The sequence below is a fragment of the Triplophysa dalaica genome, chromosome 22 (genome assembly GCF_015846415.1).
Source record: "Triplophysa dalaica isolate WHDGS20190420 chromosome 22, ASM1584641v1, whole genome shotgun sequence".
Taxonomy (NCBI): Eukaryota; Metazoa; Chordata; class Actinopteri; order Cypriniformes; family Nemacheilidae; genus Triplophysa; species Triplophysa dalaica.
The window spans coordinates 12,214,394-12,239,100 of record NC_079563.1 but is presented as its reverse complement, the minus strand read 5'-3'; the positions used below and the strand labels follow the sequence as shown (position 1 = coordinate 12,239,100).

Genomic DNA, 24,707 nt, shown 5'->3' with positions numbered 1-24,707 from the left:
ATTATTGAAATTTTAATGGAAGCCATACAGAAGCATCTGTATATTATAAAGGGTGGTTCACGTTGGGATGCTCGGCACTCTCAAGCGCTTTTCAATTCAATCTCTTTGTTCAGTGTTCAGCATGAGAGAGATGCTATAAAGATGTCAAGTGTAGAGAGAACAGGCCGGTAGAATGAAAGGCATTAACGCTGACCCTGTGAGGAGAGAGGACGTCCTGTGGGAGAGAAGAGAGTAAATAGATCAGAACCATTAATACAGCACAGAAAATATCACCGAAGTGCTGCAGCTGACTGGAAAAATGTGAACTGATGTTTCTGACTAGAAATGAACTGTTATGGATTTTCAGAGGAAGTACAGTAACTGAAAATAAACTGCTTGTTGTGGTGAATATCAAACTAACTTCTTTAGCGGATGGCCAAAGTAATAGGTGTTTCATATACATCTAGATTATCAGATTTTCCAATAATCTCATTTTTAAATAATACTGTTTTAAATTGTACTTAATATGATATTACAATATTCCATAAAATACATTTATGCTTTTATCCAAACTGACTTTGATAGAGTGAATTACGGATTAAACATTTTTCATCAAAATGTGTTCTCTTAATGTCATCTAGCTAAACACATTCGCTTATAATAGCCCTTATGTGCCTTTTAAAGGTTTCCTCCATTAAATGCTATTGTAAAATCTTGAATGCAAGAACGTCTTGAATGATGTCACCATTTAACAAACAACACTGTGTCATCCAAACATATTCTAAAGTTCAATTCAACATTTTTCAATTTACATTTTAATAGAATACTTTGACACCATAAATTAAATATAAAACCAGTTCGCTTTGTATAAGCTCTCTGGATCTCTCTCTCTCTCTCTCTGTCTGCTCTGGTTAAGTGAGGAAGGCCTCTATTAGCCCTTTTATCATTGCTGATAGTTTGTCTCCTCTAATGACACCTCCTGCCATCCCAGCCCGATACTCCTAATTATACCTTATTTTATTTAACAGTGGGTGAAATGGGAGGGCGGTCGCGCAGAGAAGGGGGCCGGTTGGGGTCTGAGGATCAGAGCTGATGATCATTGTTCTAATTGCTTGCGTTGTGTGCGAAGGCCTTTTTAAAAAAGCTCATTTAGAAAAACAACACGATTAACATATTCAGATGTGCCCGAAAAGGAGCTGCTTGTAAACATCTGGTGTAGCGACTCGTGGATCAGACTGTTGTGAGAAATTGATTAAGCCAATTAAAGCGTAATTTATTGCTGTTATGTCGGCAATTATAGAGTAGGTTTTTTCAGTTTTCAGGCATTTACGTCCATTGTCATTCTTCTGACTGGGCTAGAACTGGCTGACCAATGAAACTGAATAGTTCTAATTATGTAATGTGTCATATCCGTTTTGTGTGTGTTCCTAATCTTAATAGCGCTGGAAGATAAATCGTTAATAAACCACACTTGATTAGGCGATTTACTACGATTTATTACGCAGTTGTTCAGTAAAGTAACCACAAATCTTAAAGAGTACATAACTAAGGATTTTTAAGGTCCTACTTTGGTTTACTTTACTTTAGTGTCCCAACAACAAGTTTATGTACATACTAGGTGTAAAAACACTATTATTTCATTATAACAGGCAGTTATTCTTACCTTACTTCTTGACTGATTCATTACGCAATTCATCCGTCTAATCCTCTCCTTTCCGCTAGCCTAGTCTGATGTGATTGGTCAGATGGTCTAGTCTGCTGTGATTGGTGTAGTCTTTGGAGGAGAAGAATGAAGTTTTCGCGGGCAGTCCGAGCAAAACGTAGGCGGGGACTATATGTAGTGAGGTACATCCGCAGCGGTTCGCGAATCAGACTAGGAACGATTCGCTTGCTTGATTTTCGACTCCCTTTTTTCCAAGCAAAACTTTGTTTTTCATTCACCTTCGGATTTACAACTTGGCAGACTGCTTACTTTCAAACATGGCAACATTAAACACTGCATGAAATGTTATTTTCATGATCTTATGTTATGTACTCTTTAAGTGTATTTAATACTATATTTTAAATAGTGATTGTAAGCATATCTTATTAGTGACACAGCGATGCCACATACCTTCCTACGCAATACAACTAACATACAGGTATAATAATCAGGTGAACCACTTATGTTCACATATTCAAGCCAAAGGTTAATTTGTGCATTATCTCCAATAGCTTCTGAACCATGCCCCAGATTTCCCAGGTAGCCTCATGTCTCTGCTGCGGATTTGAGAGTCCCTTTTTTTCAATACCTTAAATGACTCTGAAACGGTTCTAATGAGGAGAAATGTGATCTAGTCCGATGTTTTGAATAGTACGGTCTGATCTTATGGTGAAGAGCGATTCAGGTCGTGTGATGTGTAATCATTTTGTCAGGTAGAAAAAGGAATAATGGGAACAGATTGTGCATCTATTGCTCTGTGCAAACATGAGCTCACTTGTTCACTTTTTGACAGTTCTTAATACAGCATTCAAGTCCACTACATAGGGAAGAAGTGAACAAAAAAAGTGAGTGATTTTGGACACTGTTGTGCATAGCATGTCATAGAATACTTCTGTGGACACTTTCGTCATAAATGTTATACCTATCCTGAGTTAACTTTTGTATTGCTTTATAGATTGTATCATAAAACCTTTAAGTTTATATTTTAGCGTTTACCATTTGTCAAGTTTTTGAATTTGTTGACAATAGTTAGAACAAAAACACCTGCTTGTCATGTTTATTTACAAGGCCTACATTTAATAAGTATACGTAGAAATGTCTGTCAAATTTATTTCACGATTAAATTTTTTGACGCAGAAAGTCAGCAGGAACAAACACAGATTTGGGGAATTAAATTGTTCACTTGTCTTTCGAACACCTACTAAATGGCTGACACCCTACACAGTGCACTGTATACTGTACATCCATTTTTTAGTAGTGTTGGACACAGCTTATATGTGAGAAAAAGAGACACTGTGTGTATATGTATGTATATATATATATAAATACAGAACAGCTCATATATGCAGTGTTTGTGTTTCAATATTAAAGTGACCATACCTCTGCTTCACTGGTTTGTAATTGATTCCCAGTGGCCTGGCAGCTTCCGATCAGTCACTCAGTTTGAATGACACTAGATAGGATTCTAAAGCCCTTTGTGTCCTTTGTCAAGTGTTTTTATTCATTTTAAAATATCTTAAAATATCAGATGCTGCTTATTAACCCAGCACTGCATGTTACACAGAACAACGTTCTTTTTTTAATTTTGTTTAGGAAAACAGGAAAATAATAAAAAGCATGTGAACATTTAGTCCACAATTGAGTGTGCTTTGTGACCAAGGAGACAACTTTTAGTTCATTGTTGTTTGTTAATGAAGCGCATGCTTGAGATCAAAAATAACAAGTGTGATGGAAAGAAATCCGTGTATGTAAACAGAATCTTTTTATTCTTTGTCATTTTTAATGTTTTACTTTTGTCTCAATACGCACAAAATGATCCGGTGATGCCTGTATATCCACTATCGACATTATCATTAGACAGATACTTAAAGTGCACTTAGTTAAAAAAACAGCGATATTGCCCATCAACCTTTAAAATGGCCATTATTAGTAGGTCTTTTCTTTAAATTGTGATCAAACATTATCTTGCATGTGCGCAGCTACTTGAGGTGTGAATATCAATTAACACAGAACTGATGATCCTCCAAACATCTCGCGTTTTGATCTCGCTCGTGTTTTAATGACTCATCATGGCAGTTTCACACTTAGGCGAGCACGCGGGCCTGCGCTTTTAATGCGACATCAGCCAGCTGGTCTGTTACAGCCATCTAAAGGAGCAACTTCAACGGAACAAGGCCACTTACGACTAGAGGGGAGCCAATTAACCGCTTGCATAACACTTCACTGTGAAGTTCATCTAGTGCTGTTAAGAGCCATAATTGCTCTGGTGGACGTGCGAGAGAGACTGAGATGCAGAGAGAGAGATGCAGGAGGTTGTCTGGAAACATTTTAATCAGGTGATTCTCTTCGGGGAACGAGAAAAGGTTACGCGGGTTTGATTTTTGTCATGGAAGGATGACTTGGTGGTTGTATCGGTGGTACAGGCTTCATACCGATCTCTCATCCGTGGCGTGTAAACAAAACAAACCGTTTGTTTACTTACGCCTGATGTGTGTAACAGGAGCCTTTTGCATTTATAGATGCAACCTGAGTGTTAATTGAGGGACCGAGACCTAATCAAACAACAAGAAGCACACTTTAATTATCCAAATAATAACCCTCTTAAATGATTGACTGTGTGTGTACGTGCGCTTTTTTACCACACTCACACTCTCTCTAATCCTCTCATTAGCTGTTATTGACTTGTCAGTGGCTGTGGATGGGTTTGACACCGTTCCAAACATGCCAGCTGTCTTTTAACTCGGATACTAGCGGAACGAAGGAATCAGGAGAAATGTGATATGTCGTTGCATTTGCTTCTGGGAATTTTTTTGAGATATACTGTAGAAGGTTTAGATGGAGATCGAAAGCTTGGATTTTTTGAAAGGTGGTATTTGGAGGAGCTGGAAATAGTGCGTTTGGAATGCCTTACACTCCTACCGAGATGTCACCATTGGCAGCGTTTTACGGCGTCATCCCGAACATGAATCCGTTCCAAAATGTAAGCCGTATAATTATGGTATCCCTAGGATATCTCGCTTTAGGCAGATTCTGAAACAGCATTGCATGCACACAGAACAGACAACAGGGGAAACTTAATATATATATATTTTAAATTGTAATTGTATCTTCAATACAATTTTTTTTGTGTGGTCTGGATATTGATATTTGTGTCAGAAAAAGAAGATATTTTGAAGTATGTTGGTAACCAAATGTCTGTCCCCAACAGACACAAAACCAATAGAAGTGAATGGTACTGCTGTTATTCAGTTTCCAACATTCTTCAAAATATCTTCTTGTGTTCTGTAAAAGAAAGTAATTCAGTTTTGAAATGTCAAGAGGGTGATTAAAGGATGACAGAATTAAAAACATTTAAACATTTAATTAATTATATTTAATTAAAGAAGTATCCCTTTGAAAATAAAATAAGGCAAAAAGTAAGTATACTTAAAGGAGTTTACTTCAAAATAATTTGTATTCCTACTATGGAAAGTCAATAGGGACTTAGTCATCATATAATTTTTTTATTATTAGGAATAGCATATTTAATCAATAAGTGTAACAAAACATGAAAATAGTAGTTAAGTTAAAAATAAAACCATGCAAATTAAAAGCCATTATCCTTTGGAATTTCCTCGCCCTCGATTGTGACCCCTGATGTGATTAAGTCAAAGTAGAGCACCACGTTAAACATTCCCATATGTGCACGCAGATTATTTTTCAGGCTTTAAGTTTAGGATATTTTATTTGTATAAATGAAACGTTGGTTAATATTCACCAAAGACAACGCAGGGAGGCCAGCGGAGGAGGGCGGAGAAGTGCTGCAGACAGAAAGTCATTTGCATAAAGAGGACATCCATCAGCATACAAATCAGTTTGATCATCAAATTTGACCATCTGGAGTAATAGTTCAGGGTTTATTTATATCAACGATTAAAATTATGAGTAAATAACTATAAAGTCATACTATGTTAGACTGTGTTTTTTTGATGTCGTTATGCGCATTTTTGGATAGACCTAATAAGCGCATGTGCGCACTGTTTGTATACTTTAGCCACCTCTGAGGATAGTGGGGTACTCGAGTTTTGGGGGTTGCGGGGTTGCGGGCTGAAAAGTTTCTAAACCCCTGGTTTAAAAAACAGATGCTTATTATGTATGTGGGATGGCAGGCAAGTCTCAGGTTAAGTGTTCTGCTGTTTTTAAATAAAGCAGATTGAAAAGGGAAAAGAGTGTAAGGCCATGTTCACACTTGACTTTTTTTAAACTGCTAGTGTCTATTTTACATAATCCTAAATAAACCGTGTCCTGAACGCTGGCCAGCACCCGTGTCTTTTTCTGCAGCTCAAAGCGTCTGTTCAGGTTGAAAAAATGTGACCTTTCTGAAATATATCCTCCCTATATGGCCCGATTCACAGCTTGCGTCTTTTCCTGCTATTAGGGGGCGATGCATGCGCTTCACGCAAATTTTTCTTGGCATGTCAACGCCGCATCGTGATGGCAGTGGTCCAAGTTTTCAGTGTCGCATTCGCACCGCTTGACATTTGAAGAGAGAAAGTGTCCCGGCTTGTGTTTTCCACTGGGTTTTAGCCGCGAAATGTGAATTGGGCACCTTTGTCACAGCTAACCAATGACAGAGACCTGTTGATTTCATAACAACACGGGAGGAACGGGATTGGTCGAGAAGGCTCAAGCTCGAAAAAATGGCTGCCAAAACGCCCATTCGAGCATAGTTTCACATAAATGCAAGTTTAATTGTCACTTTTAATAACTTTTTTTTTTAAGCAAGAATTCGTATTGTAGTTTTTAATGTGTGATTGGTCATAGCAAAAACGCTCTCTGTTTATATTTCAAATAGACATTCATCACCCTGCTTATGAAGCCTGTCTCTCCAAGCTTCCTTTCGTGGACAAATTCCATCTTTGAACATTGCCGGCTGCTATTCGTAACCACAATGTTTTGAGCGTTTTTCGTTACTAAAAAGTGCCATTGTCAACTTTTTCTTGTCAAAAAAGAAGTCAAGTGTGTTCTGAGCTGTTATCAGCTTATCCATGTTCCCAGAATGTTCTGGGCACAATAGTCATTGCTACATCTGCAGGCACCTCTAGTGAAATAGAGAAAAGACAGATTTGAACAAGACATTTCTCCGTATGTTTTTAGATCAGTGCCAAAGCTTTTACTTTGTGTTTATCTAATCTCTCTGTGTTGGGCTGCTGTACATGTTACGCTTCAGTTTTGGACTATTTCACTTTAAACACTGTCATGGTAGAATCTGGCTCATGGCGTGCATTTTTACTACAGTCATGTCAGAAATTCATAGACTTTGCGATTTTGAGAATGAAGCTCTCGGGGGCTCCCTTGAGACTAGATGATGGCACATTTGCAGAGTATGTTTTCCTTAAATGTGCCATAACTTTCTCTTGTGGTATTTTCTCTAGTTCCAGCTCTAATTGGCACAGAGGGAGAGTGAGAGGCTTCGTGTTACATTGATAGTTTAAAGCCCCACAGGATTACACTGGAGCAGGTGGCCAACCACAGCCACAGGGATGGCTAGACATTCTGTGTGTGTCTGCGGTTGTTTGTTTGTGTGAAAGCGAGAGTGTCTTTGTGCTTATGTGTAATAGCAGGAATTATGAAATGGTAATTTGATGCAAACTTCTGGAATTATCAGCCCATTAGCATGCGGATGTTTGGAAATGGTAAAATTGGATCAGAGTATGTTTTGCTAAGAGTTGTTTGAGAGTAGATTTTATCCAGCTGGCTTTAAAGGTCCAATGTGTAATTTTTTGGAGGATCTTTTGACGGAAATGCAATATGATATAATATATTTTGTAAATATGTCAACTTCCTCCGGCAAAAAGAAGTGAAAACGTGACAACATCTTAGTCCTGTGTTAGCCACTATAGTGCTTCAAAAGGGAGGGGTGGAGTGAGCTGTTGGTTGCAATTTACAACCTCTCCGCTAGATGCCGCTAAATTACATACACTGGACCTTTAAGAAGCAGGTTTCACGAAATGATGGGAATGTGACATTGCCAGTGACCAATTAAACCCAGAATCACAGTACAGAACATGGGTAGTTGACAAATAAACTATAGATGTGTCCTATGGTGTGACTGCAAAAATTTAGCAAACAAACTGTTAATAATATATTATTTATCTTCATTGTTAGTTGCTGTCATACCATAGGAGACCTGCATGGTATATTTGTCAACTAACCACATGCAATTTTGTGCAAATTTGGTAAAGGTGGTGTTTAAACTTGCTATATACCTAAGGTGAAGTGATTTATGGCCAGTTGGGCATACTGTGTATTTTTTTTAGACGTGTTCAACATCAGCTAAAAGTAGTAAATATAAGTATGTAAAGTTACCTGCAATTTTACATTTCAAACTGAGTTGGTCATCCAGAGGCAGCTTTAAATTATTTTTTCTTGTAAAGAAATGTAGACATAAAACAGTTTACATGATCTGTTTTTTCATGGCTCACAAAGATTTGCCAAAGCATTTACACTGTGGCACATAGAACATAGATTCATCAGAGTTAAGAAAGAAACAGCTGAAACAGAACTCTATAGGGATGAGAGTGTGGATAAATTGAGTTAGACGCAAGGTAAGACAATATAAGGGCTGTCAGGCCTCTCTCCGTGTGGCTGTTGCTAGCTAGACTTCATCAGCAAAATTTAATGATCTGCTTTCTCTACCTTGTTGCTAGGCAACATTGCCTGTTCAGCGAAAGGGGCTCAAGCCATGGAGTCCCACAAGTGGGCTAGCATGAGGTCACCGAAAAGGTGTAGAGATATGTATGTGTATGTCCATGTGAATGTAGGCCTAGTCTGAAATGACAAATGACTTGACAATATACATTGGATGGAAAATAGTCAGAGCATTTCTTAGTTAGTGGTTTTTTGTGTCAGTGAATGCTTGATGTTGGTAAAAAATGCAACTGGTGATTAAAACTTAACAAAATGATGCCATACAAGGCTAAACATTACTCAGCCTAAAAATGGCTAAAAAGGCATCGTTACAATATTGACAAAACCTCAGTCATGCTAACACTTTGCCTTGATGTCAGCAGAAATTTCAATAAAACAAATAGATTACACAAAACGAAATCTTTAATATTGTTGTCATTAAACTACAAGTATCAATTCTGTGAGCTCTAAAAATAAATCATTAAAGAGTACAGCAGAGATTAAAAATATTTCTTGGAAAGCCAAGAAGCAAGTTTGCATTTAAGCAATTCCGATTCCATCGCCTCAAAGTCAAAGGGTTTTTCGAATGGGTTTTGGTAAATTTCCTAAAAATATGATCTGTGGTTAATAAAAGCTCTCAATATTGTCACGTTTTAATCTGACATAACCCGCTTGGATTGTTTTAAAGCCTAAATTGTGTCTTAAAATTGGTGGTTGCTAACAAGTTACTGAACGCGACTACATCCTATGGCGGGGACATTAGATGTCAATTCGCATATAAACCTCACAACTCTCTAAAAACATGGATGGGGTTTCATTCACGGAGTAATAACTTCCCGGGAAAAACATTTTTAATAACATTTGAAAAAGTTGTTGGATGCTTGGTGGGGGTGACATATCGAGCGACCATAGTGTAGTCTGTTAGCAATATTTTTGCTTTTTACTTCTGCCGATTGAATTTACTTTGTTAAAAGTTGCGTTTATTTGTAAAAATTATCGAATTATCCAAAACTATGAGACAAAATGCATAGGCTTTTGGTTGAGGGAACCAGTCCATGGACCATTGGCTGAACGTCTGATGCACAGGGCACACTTTTCTGGATACACTTCAGCATTTTCGAAGTTGTCATCTGATTGGTTGAATTTTCAAGATTTTCCGGGAGACGTACATGTTGTGTTCTTTAACGGTTCTAGAAACAACACCAAGCCGTGATTTTTGGCTTTACCTGTCAGTCATATGGCCTCTGGGGCGGGCCTTCGCCAAAATGTAATCTCTACCGTACTCTAATAGCTCTCTTCTTTAAAAGATACTAATGTGAGCCGTGTGACCTGTGTTAGCTGCACATTAAGTCAGTGTGTGATAGACTTCAGAGCTGAAGAACACGTGTGCTTGCACACTTAGGTAATGTGAGCACAAAATGCTCTTCTGTTTTAGGGCCTAGGGAGATAGACAAGCTTCTTGTTCAAATGTTATCGGCCGAACACAAACAGCACAAAGAAGAATGCTGCTACCGTAATTAGGATGTAGACAGCCAGAGAGCAAAAACAGAGATGCAAAACGCACAGCGTGTGAAAGCTAGATCTGGGCATTCTCCAAGAATGAATTGTGGGCACTGATAGTGTTATTTATTTGCACACGCTGCTTATTGTCTTAGCAACTTTAATTGCATTCGAATAACACTGAATTCCATCTCCAATCTGAAAAATACAGTACCAGGGCAGATATTTGGTGGACGTGCAAGAGTACTCTGGGATTTTATTGGAATACTGCGCAAAACGGGGTTGAGGTTAAGCCGCCTACCTAGACAGTATTTTTGGGCACCATAGTCGTACACATAAACCTGAGCTCCACACATACACTCACTAAAGCTTTAAAACATTTCCATATCTTTCATTCCTCACTTGCCCAGAATTTACTCTGAGACCTTTCTGGATGAAGAGAGAGAGAGAAAGAAAGCAATGACCGCAGCATAAAGGACTCTAGGGTATTGAACACTTTCCTGACTGATGGGCCAGCTTTTTTTAAGGTTCTATTGATTCGACTTCAGCATAAAAAGCACGCAAATTTAAAAGCAGCTGCTGGATCTAGTGTGTGTTTAGTGGAGTATTTGAATGTGTAATGAACCTCAGCACTCCTGAGGCGTTAGTGTGGATTACTGCCCATAATTCATTTCTGCTAGAGAGCGAGAGGGGGGTAGAGAGAGAGAAGGTTAAAAAGTGTAAACTGATAGAGTGTGTGTAATAAGTAGGGAGCAAAGCTCTACTTTTGTAATATTGTGTGCATGTGTGTGAATGTGTGTCGGTGGGTATATTGGCCTGAAGGTGAAGAATCATGTGTCATTGTGAATGGACAAGCCCTCAGCAGGAACATTGTTTATACCGCAGTACACACCGGGACAATAATCCAATGCATTTATCGCCATTGTTTGATCAAGATGTTTTTCGGCGTTTATACCCAAACGATTCTTGCGATGAGCCGAGTGAACGTGCAAATAGATATGAAACGGTACACAAGGTGGCGCTGCGCCACTTTATGCTTCTGACACTCGCTTGTTACACAGAACAATTCATCTGGTTTCCTCTTCGTCAATGTCTGCTCGGCAAGACTGTTTTGTGCTTGAGTGCCACCAAGTTGTGTTTTACTGTAACTTCAGCAGCTCCAGGTACTTGAACATTAGCACCAATCTCATTTGTCGACAGTTTTAACACGTCGCGTCTAACCATACAAAATGGAGTCCGAGGCTTCCAAAAATTCAAAATGGGTTATATTGCCCACCGAAGGGCCCTTTGGGAAGGGGACGCCTCACAAAACTTTTTTTTGTGTTGTTCCATCCAGAGTTTACACATCAATAGCTTTACTCTTCAAAGGGAGTAGGGCATATGGATGAACACTTTTTATTGGCACCTGCACGTCAGTGTGCACACTCAAATTGGCGCCCTTTGTTTTCTCATGAGGCGTTAAACGTTGACGTTAAACGCGCGCGATTCTCGTCCCGGTGTGGACAAGCCCTTAGTCAGCACTTGAAAACACACTAACAGCCATCAGATTTCTGCACCTCACGGCACGCACACACACACGCGCGTTGTTAGCTTTATTTTACTTGAGATTACTGCTTTGTGATTAGGCTTTGTAATTGTAGTTGATTAAAAAACTGATGCTGCTATGAATCCATCGCAGCTCTTTATAGGCGGAGGGCAGGGAGAAAACATGAAAGCTTTGAATAATTATTGTGTCGTTTTGTACTCATCAGTTATATAGCTATTACATTTTTTATAATTATCCCCCGAGCCCCTTTTCCCTTTTTCCTTATTTTTCATTCTGATGTTGAAGAAGTGGCTAAGGCCAGATGTTAGAAAAGTGTTTTATTCCGCAGAATGAAATGACTATTATAATCATGTTAATTGCATTGGCTAAATCCAGACATTGCTCTCTGACCAATTGATTCTTTTGTCTCGTGTGGCGTTAGTGTGGATTTTAATTTAATTAAAAGACTTTGCCTCTCATAACATGAAAGGCAGCTCTCATGAAGCAACCTGTTGTGTAGTCTTTGATGTGCTCTCGAGTTTGTCTTTGATGCCTCTCATCTTACAACATGATCTTATTGCTTAGAACCACAGTGGAGCACTTTGTCAATCAGTATATAAAACACTGAAGTATGAAACACCAGTATGAACATTTTAGAATCATCTTCACGGCAATTCCATGAAAATGTCAACCTCAAGATCACGTTTCTTTCTGTCAGAGGTCTATAGTTTGTGGTTTAAATACCAATGTGAACTCTTTATTAAAGTTTTTAAAGCATTTTATGTGTTTTTATAGTCAGGTAAGGGGATTGTCACATGCATAACATAATTGTCACATCCATAACAGTCCATATTCCTCATAAATGTCACGTGAAATTTTATTATGTTCTATAAAGAGCCATCCCTTCTCCATTTGTTGGGTATTGTTGCTTCTGGTTTGTGTATTTTAATTCATAGAAATCCAAAGTATGTAGTCTCTCAAAAACATGTTTTTTCGTCACATCCATAACGCATTAACCGCCCCCCTTTAAAAATAAACTTTTCCATAGAATGATATTTTTCTGGAGTCTATCATCAGGTGTTTAGTAAAATATAAACATATGTGGTTTAATATGTTGTTAATAAATACATTTTCTGAGAATTTATATATTTTTGACTGAAAATGCCGCGTCCATAACACTGGCTTTGAGAAAACTGCATTTTGTCAGTCTTTCAACAACTGGTGCTATTGGCATGTGGAAGGGTTGTAGAACATTCTAGAATGATGATTCAACCCCTTGTAGAACACATCACCACCTAGATCTCCGAGGATCCTCTGCACGCTATTAAAGGAACAGCTTTGTGACCGTGAATCTGTACTAACTGCCCGAGCGTGAATGACCTAGATCCCCCCAAAGGACACAGACTGCTTCATTCGTTCATTCGTTCCCTCGCCTCCCCCTGCCGCTCCTTCCATCTGTCAGCGATTGAGCTCCATTACTTTAGAGGAAGGAGGCAGTGGGCTTCAAAGCACCAGTCCTTCTCCCTTCCTGCCATGGTGATTGATTTCAGAACAAGATGTTTACCTTTTACATCATCCGTGCGTGACCTCAGCGAGCCGTATGGGGTCTTCATTTACCCTTCCCTCTGAGGATTCACACTCTTAGATAGACCAGCCCTTCAATTAGATTCGTCTTTAATTCAACTCTTATCGTTCTTTAGATTCCTTATTGGGTTGAGCTAATGAAATATTCTCTTTGATTAGTGCCGCCTTGCGGAGGGATGGTTGACCTTTGTTTTAAAAGGAGCTGATGTCTTTTAACCTGAATTTGAAGGCTTGATTGCCCTTTACACTATCTAGCGTGTAGATGTATGAACTCATAGTTAAGAAATATCCCACAAGCAATGTTTTATGTACTGCATTCGTGTTTTCTGATCTGAATTAATTCTGTATTTTTTCATTACGGGTTCACGGCGCCTGACTTGTAAAAGTACTGACCATAAACAATTCCATTATGGATGTGAAATGTCGATTTATGGATGTGACAAATAGACTCTCAGAGAATGTTTTTGTTACCAATTTATTGAATATGTTGATATTTGACTAAATCCATTTTAATAGTGCTTAAACATGAAAAATCAGTATCAAGTTATTTATTTTAATAAAGGGAGGTAGACATGGGTTATGCATGTGACAAAATATCGAAACCCTTTCTGATAGACTATATACTTGGATTTCTGTGAATTGAAATGCATAGATCAGAATCCCAAAATCCCAAAAAATGGAAAACATAAAAAACGTGATTACATTTTAATTTCATGTACCCATTTCTGAGAAATATGGATGAGTTATGGATGTGACAATTCTTAAAAAGGCACCAACCTGACTAGAAAATTATGCTTAAAAAAGATATAAAAATCTTTAAAACTTGAGAGACCTAAACGGGTCTTTAAACCACAAAAAATTGACATCTGACCTATCTGTAGGGTGAAAACCTTTGTTAAAACAATTTTTTCATGTTAAGGTTGACATTTGCATAATATTGCCCATTATTGTTTATATTATGGTTGAATATGAAGTTAATATGTCGTGCATTCACAGCTAATATTGCTGTATTGTTTTAGAAAGCTATTGCTGCCCCCTCAGTCCCAAAACAGCTCTTTATATAGTGCGCTTGCAGGTTAGTATATTTTTTTCCTTTGAAGAAGTAATATCTTCCCTCAGGGCCACAGATAAGACTAATAAAACAGAGGCCATGGACAGAATCTCCCGCTCCATCTCACAAAAGCCCATGTAGTTACGCTTGGCAGGGGAACTGATCCCTGGAGTGGCCGCGCTGTAGAACAGGGGTGTAATCATGGAATGGGATCGAAGTGCAGGTCTCTTGTGCTGCTCTTTCTCGCTGTCTCATTTACTGCTGGGTAAAGGGGATTTTTTCTCCGTCAGCATCACCTACATCTGCAGGAATGGTGCGCTTGGCCCACGAACGTCACTAATGAATCAGAGTGTTTTATCAGGGAATGCCGAAGAGAAGAAGTGGGTTTAGATTATCACAGGTTGAGAAATTTGTTAAGGTAGGTTGAGTCTGTCGCATAATTCTTTATGGTGTCTGTTGGCCAGGTCATCATGCACTTATTTTATTCTTGAGAGGGAACAGTTGCAGAGGGATATGACCAAAGAGAAAATGTGAATTTACATCACAGATTATTTGTAAAAGCAGGATAGACATTATTATTCCTTAACACACTGTTTTTTTCCAATCTATTTAGTCTGATCTATGGTACATTTCAGTTTAAAAAAAATTGTGGTCCATCACAATGTAACGCAGCCATTTGATTTTAGGAGGATGTTATTCTGAAGAAAAGTAGCCAAAAACAAGAATGAGTCAGAGAGTGGAAATTTGATAGACAAATAATAATAATAGTCTATAACAATAAATAATAGTCCAAATTTATGAAAATTATCTTGATTAAAAGATTCCAGAATAAATGTTTGATTTCATATAATTTATTTGTGTTTGGCATCTATATTTATGTGTATATACACATATACAAACATACATGTATACATTTAAAAAATAAGAGAATTATATATGTATACATATTTATACATTATATAATATACATGCTGTAAATTATATTTATATATATTTTTGTAAATATTTGTTATATATACACACACAAAGACACATTTGTTATATATGTGTTATATATACATATATATATATATTTTTTATACAGTATAAAAATGTGTGTGTGTGCAATTATATAAACACATATATGTATTATATGAACACAATCAATTAACCGATTTTGGAATCGATTTGACATCGCTAGTAAATACATTTGAAACTGTAAGACTTTTCGGTTTAGTGTGTCAGTTGCTGCAAAGTCTGCAGGAGAGTCCTGACAAAAAATGTTGAGGCTTATAAAAAATTGTGTCTGAACTTGACAGAGCATTTGTTGCATCAAAATGTTGTATCACATTTAAAAAAATATAGTTATTTATTTTACCACATCATTTTATATGACACAAGAGCAGGTGGACAATGACACATTTTCAGTTTAAAGCAAATGTATTTTATGGCCTTTTTAGACATATTTCGACTTGTAAATAGATGAAACACTCTTTTCAAAATAATTGTGTATCTTAATTTCTAACATGTGAGAAGGCTGCGAGAGGAGAGCCAGTCTATTTCTGGCTGTTACTTCTGTCTGATTATGTCTTATTTTTCTATTCAGACATCTTTACATGTTCTTGGTGATGCTGATGAAGGATAAAACCTGTGTAGACTGTAAATAAACCTACTTTGCACATGAAAGACTTCGCTTTTCAGTTATGTATGCGTGTAAGAAAGTGTGTTGGAAAATGTTTTAAGTCCCTACAGCAAAAGCGGAACTTGTAGAAAGCGAGACAGAAAAGTGAACTCAAGGGAGATGAAGGTGTGTATGAGCTGTTCTGTTATCCAGAGTTTAACACAGTAAATCTCCAGGGAAGAAGAAAAAAAATAAACCCAAAAAGTTTTAAACCATTGTCTCAACATACAGCAGAATTTGAAAGCTGATTTTCTCTTTATTCAGTCATTTGAAGTTATTTGTGTCCCTTTACAATAAATCAGAGGAAAACTTTTAAAAATGTTAGAATTGTTTTATAATGTACAATTTAGTATCTGCAATACTAATGTGGATAATTTTAACTTTTACAAACCCTTTCATTCATATGAAATAAAATGGCTTGGAAAACACTTTTAAAGAATGACCACAAACATTTGGATAAAATCAATTGTATTGAATGTCCAGAATACTAGAATAAAGATGAACAGAGAGAAAACTAAAGCAACTGTTTTTCCATTCTTACAACAGAAAAAGGAGGAAATTACCCAAAAAACAAAGCGCTGATGTTTTATTTCCAACGATAGACTCAGATGAGCAGACCTTTAGTAATCAAACATATGTCAGATGTTTTCCCTGAGTGAACCTTGTTTAAACTGCAGTCTTAGATTTCGTCTTCTTCTTTTGCCAGCATTCAAGCGTCATCCCTTGTTATATTTAATTCGTCCTGATCCGTGCATGTTAAGGCCAGATGTGCCTTCAGACGGATTGATGAAGTTTGCCATGTTGTTGAAAGATCATTGTAGTTCCTGCAAAAGAAAATCCAAGTGAATTAAGCCCATCCGTGTCATCTTGGCGGCAGTTCAAGCAGATACTCGAGCGCTCGTTTCCAGAACGGTTCTAGTGATTATGGAAGAGATCACAGTGAAAAGCCATTCAAGGTCGTGCTCGGTATACTTCACGAACTCAAGTTTCCATACCGTCAATGATTCTCTCGTGCTTGTCTATCATCCCGACCAAATTCCAGATGGCCCTGGATTCTTTCAGAATCGAATGTCCCCATCAGTTATAGTCTCTGCGTTGCTTATTGTACATTTTTGTGGTCTTTTTTATTTAAATCTGATACGTTTCGAAGAATAAAATGGGAAAGTCAAAGTTAACAATCAGTGCATAGCATTGTGGGATACGTAACTTTGGCAAATCTAGTAGTTCATCCACTCCACATGTACAGAATACTGCCGTGTGCAGTGTGCGCTAGTCTTGCTGAACATACATTCAGTTTGTTATTTTTCTGAAACAAATGATATACGGTTTCATTTCCGATCACCAAATAAGAGACACAGCATGGACGGAGCTCGTCCTTCAGCTGGAATTGCTGAATCGGAGTTGAAGACTTGATGGCTGGTTATCAGCCCGTCGTATCTCCTCATACTGACACGCTGTGTCGTCTTACCCGAGACTCCTTCTGATGTCCTGACTTCACTACATAAAGAAGGCTATTAAACATGTTTTATCTCTCAAGCATGTAATCTGATTTGGTACATCATTTTGACATGACGGATTAGCCCTGCAGGCAGTTGATGGTATATCTGTGTAGATAACACACATGTTTATGTAATAGTTCATTTAAGGGTTTAATTTTAATAGATTTACACATGCTTGTGATGAAGCTGGAGGCCTTTTAAAACGCTCTAAATAACATTCACGAGAGCCATTACATTTATCACACACTCATATTACTTTTCGCACACAGCTTAAAATGAAGAGAAGCTGAGAAATGCCATCCGAGAAAAATCGCTCAGCTCTTGAAATGAGATAAAAAGAACAGTCTTCTACATCTCTCAAGTTAGATTAAAACCTTGGCGCTGTCAAGAGGCGTGTGATCATTACTTCTACATAAATAAGGCATTTTGCAGTTTCGCTGCCTTTTGTATTTTCGGATGATGATCTTAATGTTTGGTCTTTAAAGGAGGCATATCATATGGGAACACATTTGACATTTCCTGATGTGATTTTGCACTGTTCCCCATCTAGCGGCGTGACTTCCAATGTTTACAATGTTCTCCATGCACATTTATTAGTAGCACTTGCATATTGTTGTGTATTTATAGTCATTCAGTAAATTAGTAGGATAGTTTGTGAATAGGTTTATTCTTGTTTTACTCCACTGTTGTACAGTATGTCGGTATTTATGTAGCACTGTGGAAAATATAGAATAGGAGTTTAATATACAGGCGTATGATCGAGAAAGTATTTTTTAATTTCTCCGAAAAGTGGAGAAAGTTTTTTTCTAATTATGTATATTTATTATAAATTAGATTTCTACACTTTTACTAAAATATGGTTTCTATACTTTTTATTGGAATAAATCCATTGTAACAACTTTATGAAGTAATGATTTTAAAGAAATGTTATAAAAATATTGTTCTTCAATAAATGTACGTAATGATGCATAAAGCATGCATTAAGAAACGAACGGCTGCATTCATCTTCATAAAGACATACTTCATTTATGATGAATCTCTTTTCTTGTTTTTGTCAGTTGTTTTGAATTAAAAGCAAATATGTAGATCTCAAATTGTCAAGTTGGAATGTTAAATCCACAATGCTTGACATCTCTGTCCTTCTCTTTCTGTCCGGCAGAAGGACATGACGCTGAAGCCCCACGAGCGAAGGCAGAATCAAGCAGGACCTCTGCGCAAGAAGAAACCCAGCAAAGTGCCGAACGGGCTGAGCTTTGACCTACACAAAGACAGGCTCCACCACAACAACCACCAACACCATCATTCTGACCAGGAGAACAACCCTCGCCTGGCCCATACACACAGCAAGAAGAAAAAACAGAAGAAACACAGACTGGTGAGTCTGTCATTCACAGCCTGCTTTTTTTCAACACAGTTTTGTGAAGATGATATATAATTTGTAGTCAATCAATGTGAAGTAATTCTCAATTCTGGGACACTCGACATATCTTTTGATACTTGCTTCCTTATGGTACCAGCTGTTTGTGCTTTCCAGATATGTTTGAAATATTGCAAGTTATTAAAATTTTGTTTGGTTGTAATAGTTTAATCACAAGCAGAGAAACCAAACTGCTGATTCTGGAGTGTCTCAGCGTTCCCCATAACTCTTGTGAGCTGTATTGATTCTTCCTTTGCATCTAATTGCAGTTTACCTCAATGAGTCTCTGTGTTGTTGGAGCATTTTATGGACTTTTCTTACATATGAATCCTGATTGCATTGCATGCTGAGACAACATAAATGTTTATTTCGCACAATATGTATGTCGGATGGAAGTCAATGGGGAGAAACATAACAGAAGCTTGCTTGAATCGAGTAATTGACGATGGCCATTAGACAGCTCTTCTGTTGGATCTAAACTGTGGAGTTCATTAATATAACATTGGGTTTTAGAGACTGGCTGCTGGTTTGTTGCGTCGCACAGAATGCGACAGAAAGAGGTGTAGACAGGTTTACAGAAGTGTCACTAATGAGAGATGAGATTTGTTGATGAATTCTGTCGTTAAATGGGATGTGGAAGAGGACGGCCTCTGCCTTTTTTGGACCTGTTTTATTGTGCTAATCAAATTAGTCACTCTTGTAATTGTTGCTGTGAGGTGTTGTTTGTCTGTTTGTGACATCCCGTGTTATTACTAATGGATATTTGTGGCATGTTTACACAGGGGAATTGCAACTACATAGCAGGCAATAACAAGGCCACACACATACATTACACATCCTTCTATCCATCCATCTATCCATCCATCCATCCATCCATCCATCCATCCATCCATCCATCCATCCATCCATCCATCCATCTATCTATCTATCTATCTATCTATCTATCTATCTATCCATCTATCCATCTATCCATCTATCCATCTATCCATCTATCCATCTATCCATCTATCCATCTATCCATCTATCCATCTATCCATCTATCCATCTAACCATCTATCCATCTAACCATCCATCCATCTATCCATCCATCCATCTATTTATCAATCAATCCATCCATCCATCCATCCATCCATCCATCCATTTATCTATCTATCTATCTATCTATCTATCTATCTATCTAACCATCTATCCATCTATCCATCCATCCATCTATTTATCAATCCATCCATCCATCCATCCATCCATCTACCTACCTACCTACCTACCTGTCCGTCTGTCCGTCCATCCATCCATCCATCCATCCATCCATCCATCCATCCATCTATCCATACCAAGAGACACCATTTATCCTCCATTTAGTCTCACGTCTGTCTGTATGTCTGTCTATAGTAACTGTCTGTCTGTCGTATCCTTCTATCTATCGTATCTGACTATCTATAATATAAATTATTTATATCTATCTATCTATCTATCTATCTATCTATCTATCTATCTATCTATCTATCTATCTATCTATCTATCTATCTATCTATCTATCTATCTATCTATCTATCAATCAAGAGAAACAAAGACACCATTTACCATCCATTTAGTCTCACGTCTTTCTTTATGTCTGTCTATAGCAACTGTCTGTCTGTCGTATCCATTTATCTATCGTATCTGACTATCTATAATATCTATCTTTCTGTTATATGTCTATCTGTCTGTCTATCTATCTGTCTGTGTCGTATCTGTCTACCGTATCTATTGTTTTGTCTGTCTGTGTATCATTCTATAATCTGTCCGTGTGTCTGTCTTTCTCAAGTGATACAGAGACACCATTTGCTCTCCATTCAGTCTCACTTCTGTGTGTCTGTCTATCTGTCTATCTCAAGAGAAACAAAGACACCTGCTCTCCATTTAGTCTTACTTCTATCCAGAAGAAACAATCCAGATAATAAAGACATCTTTTTTCCTATGGGCAAACACAGACACTTGCCCTACAGACGGAAGCCGCAGACAGGAAAGGTACAAGTACTATTTGTCCTTGTTAGAGAGAGAGAGAGAGGGACAGCACACCTCTCTCGTTCATCATGTGTATTCTGCCTGTGGCTAAATTAAAGGCAGACGAATCCATCGCTCAGGAGTCTGGGGCAAGTGATAGCTAGGACACTTTAAGCTTTTATAAAAACCAAGGCAGTGGTCATAAACTTGAGTTACGCTGGATGGTGGCAAATTAAATTCCCCTTCTTCACTATTTCCTGCTTTTTCTCCCTCACTCATTCTTTTCAGTCCGGCTTTGTACATATGTTGTGCTGCACAGGTGTGATGTGACATCTAGGGCATGTGTGCACATGCAAATGTTTCCTGGCAACATACGACAACTCACTGTTGTTGAGGTTGAACGTGTCATGTAACACAAAATCAAACAAAATAAAAAAGATCAGTACATTTCAAATCCTTATTGCTTGTAAATATGTTGTTATAATTTCAACAAACAATACTGTAATGTAGTTCATTAGCTTCACTACAGTATACTGTAGGTGTATTTGTATAGAATTTTCCTATGTTTAATGCAATTTCATTATAGAAAACTATATTATTGTATTTAATCATAAATATTTTTCTTGCGGGTTATTTTAAGGCCAAAATGCCCCATCTTGCATTTTTCTCTGTGTGTGTGTGTGTTTGTGAGTGAGTGAGAAAGTCGGTCTGCATTTGTGTGTGTGGGTGTCAGCAGATGGGTCTCACTGTTTCCCGCTGAGTGTGACTTGCTTGACAGCTCTGACTCACCTTTATATCGCTGTCACACAGAATATTGTTCACAGTCCTGGCATGAGGACCCCTGGCAGCCCCCTTCGGAGCCCTGAACGGCTGTCCACTCCAGTGCCTGTGTGACGAGCGCTGAATTAGAAAAACAGGGCTAATCTGTTGGATGACCCGTGGGAAAACTCACACTATCCAGAAAAGTGTTCATATCACATACAGCCTTAAAAATGTTTTTACATAATATCTACAAATTACTGGAGATCAAATAAGGAGCATCAAGAGGTAAAATGCTATGAGGCTTGTTCACATCTAGAATAATGATTGCAAAGATAATGTTTTTAAAATTGTATTAGCAGAATACACACCATAACTATAAAAAAAACAAGGACAGCCAATAAAAACGCATCTGGATTCAAAGGGCTTGAACATTTTAAAACAAAACCGCTGTGCATGAATGATAATGATTTGTTAGTTTATTATACAGAGACACTCATTAGTACCCCATTTGTAGTCTGATTTCTTAGAAAATTGTAAACACTGTGGGTCTTTGATGCTATCAATAGATTTCACTGTTGCTTTAAAAAAAAATGTTCACTCTTGTCTTCTGTTCAAATTCTGTCTTCATTTACTAACGCTCAAGTTGTGCCAAATCTGTATAAATGTCTTTGTTCTGATGAACACAGAGAACAATATGGGAGAATGCTTGTAACCAAACAGCTCTTGACCATTGACTACCATCGTAGAAAAAAAACTCTTTCAAAATGTCTTTGTTCCATTGAACAAAAAATACGATATTTTGAAGAATGTAGGAAAGCAAACCATTCTGGGAACTTTTGACTACCATTATTTTTGGGAGAACTATCCCTCAAGCATTTCTGAGTTCTGGGCTGGACTGTGGCTGCTTGTCTGGCCAATGTAGTATAAAGATAAATCAAAATTTAGTACAAGTTGACACCCGGGTTGTACAATTACCTCTATATTTGGTGCAGACAGAATGATGCTCAAGTAGTAGGGTAGACACTTTGCCAGACAGGCAGGGGTTATCGACACACTCCTCTGCGCACTAAATCCCAGATTCACAAACAGGAGCTATATATAAACATAAACACATCAGCAGACCCAGACAGCTGACATATTACCTCTCTCTGATAAGACCTCGCTGTAAGGGAAAAGAAAACACTTTGCTTTCACCTGTTTGTCAAAATCTTATACAGCCACGTGTGACAGAGATATATGAACGGACGTCTCTGTTAACCCTGTGATAATTAGAGACTGCTGGAATGTGGCATGTTTGGGATGTTCATTAAGTGAGCTGTCACATCTGTTGTGACAGGTGCGTACGGTTCACGTAGGCGCAGGTTTTAAAGGTGCTGTCTTTAATTTGTGGTCTGAGTTTGATTACCGGCTGCTGCGCTGACATTGACGTGACTAATATAGTAATGAGGGTTTTCTAATATAGAAATGCCTGTCGGATGTATGGAATGGTGGCCCCCTTAAAGGTACAGTTCTCCCAAAAATGTTGTCATCATTTATCATCATTTATCATCATTCACCCTCACGTCATGACTCTTTTTCTTTTGAGGATCATGAAAGAAGATATATTGAGAAATGTCCTATTGGGTTTGTGCTCATATAATGGAAGTCAATGGGGGCCAGTGTTGTTTGGTTACCAAATGTCTTATCAAAATGTCTTATTTGTGTTCTGGAGTGGAAAGAAAGTCATACAGATTAGAACAACATGATGGTGAATAAATGAGGAAAGAGTTATTGTTTTTGGGTGAACTGTCCCTTTAAATGCTATGGTATGTGAATATCACTCATTCTATGCTTCCACATTTATTAATACGAATTGTGAATAGATGACATGAATGTTTGGGTAAAGAAGACACAACAACACCAGGACGAGCTCAATATGTTTCAATATCCACGGAAGCTCGACTGATTCGGGTAGCATAGTTTTCGTGTGGGTGTGCTGTGCATGCATGTGCATTGCTAGTCAGTGGTGTTTCTGAGCCAGTATTGGTGTGTGGGAAAGTGTTGTTTTCGTGTCAGAGCATGCATGTGACATGCTGGGAAGCCCATCTGGCCAGACACACACACTCTTTCTGGCCTTATGGGAGCTGTGTTCAGTTGTTTGTGTGGCGACATGTACACAGTGTGAAACCGCTGAAAAGGACACAGGGCCGGTATTGTACTGATCAGTATGTTGTCTTATTTACAGTACACAACCCTGTAGGCATGTGTGTATGTGTGTCTTCGGTGTTGTTGAGGCTTGTATACCTAGTTGCTCGCGTCAGTTCCAGTGCCCACTCTACCTCAAAAACATCTCCAAGGCACAAACATGGATACACACTTCAGCTTCAAGAAAAACATCTCAATTTTGCCAGAACAAAGCATTTTTACAAGAGAGCTGTAGGAGACATCAGTCAATGTGAGTCTGATGGAGTCTCTCCATGTGTCTCTCAAACACCCATCAGCACACGTCACACAAATACACACCTGATAAGTGTTTGGACGCATGCGGCCTGTATCAGAAACCTTGTTAGCTTGATTTTAAGACAGCGTTGCATGTATCCTCCACGAAGGTTGTCCCAGAATGCATTGTGACAAGCTCACTGAAAATCGTTTACTTTTCATATTGAGAGTTTAATTGTTTGGTATAGATTCCATAATATACATTTTACATAACATTTATGTGTGCTATTTTTGTTACAATATTGTATTGTCAGTTTAGCAATATTACAAACTGTATCAAACTGGAAATGGAATATTATTTGATACAGAGCTTTAATAGCTGTCAATGTTAGATATTATCTTTGGTATTAACAAATTGGTGATGTCATTGTTGTGTGGCAAAAACGCAACGGGTCCCGGTGGGATATGTCATCGATTCACATTTGCATTTAATTCCAATTAACTTATATTATTTTTCACAATGCATTACGTTTCAAAGCAGTTTTAAAGAAAATTTATGTTTCTGTGACCAGAGAACCAGAACAGTCTTTTGTAAAGGGTGAGATCAGAAAATACATTTTTAATAAAAATGAATTATAGTATCTTATAGTTATTAAAATGAATGTGCATTTTAAAGCAATGATAGCATGATCATAATGATGACTATATATTAATGTATACACAAATGTATATTTCTTATGATGATCCAGAGCTTTTTGTTTCTCGTCCTCACAGGAACAGATTTGCGCAAAACTGTGATATTTCCAAATGTTGATAAAAATAAAGCAGAATGACGACTGTCTATTAAACAATGTTATGCAACTGAAATATACATTTTTTTGGCCATTAGTAATTGTTGCAAAATATTGTGTTTAGGTTTTCTGCAAACCAACTTTAGAGGTGCAAACGCTATGGTGTG

At 37.8% G+C, this 24,707-nt stretch overlaps 1 protein-coding gene across 8 annotated transcripts in view; it reads left to right on the top strand.

Annotated features, from left to right (window-relative positions):
- Positions 1-24,707, top strand: part of auts2a (activator of transcription and developmental regulator AUTS2 a) — a 278,605-nt gene that overhangs the window by 44,393 nt on the left and 209,505 nt on the right. For all 8 annotated transcript variants that reach the window (XM_056736577.1, XM_056736576.1, XM_056736575.1 and 5 more), the window contains exon 3: positions 18,329-18,544. In XM_056736577.1, the coding sequence (XP_056592555.1) occupies positions 18,329-18,544 (216 nt within the window). The remainder of the gene's footprint in view (positions 1-18,328; positions 18,545-24,707) is intronic.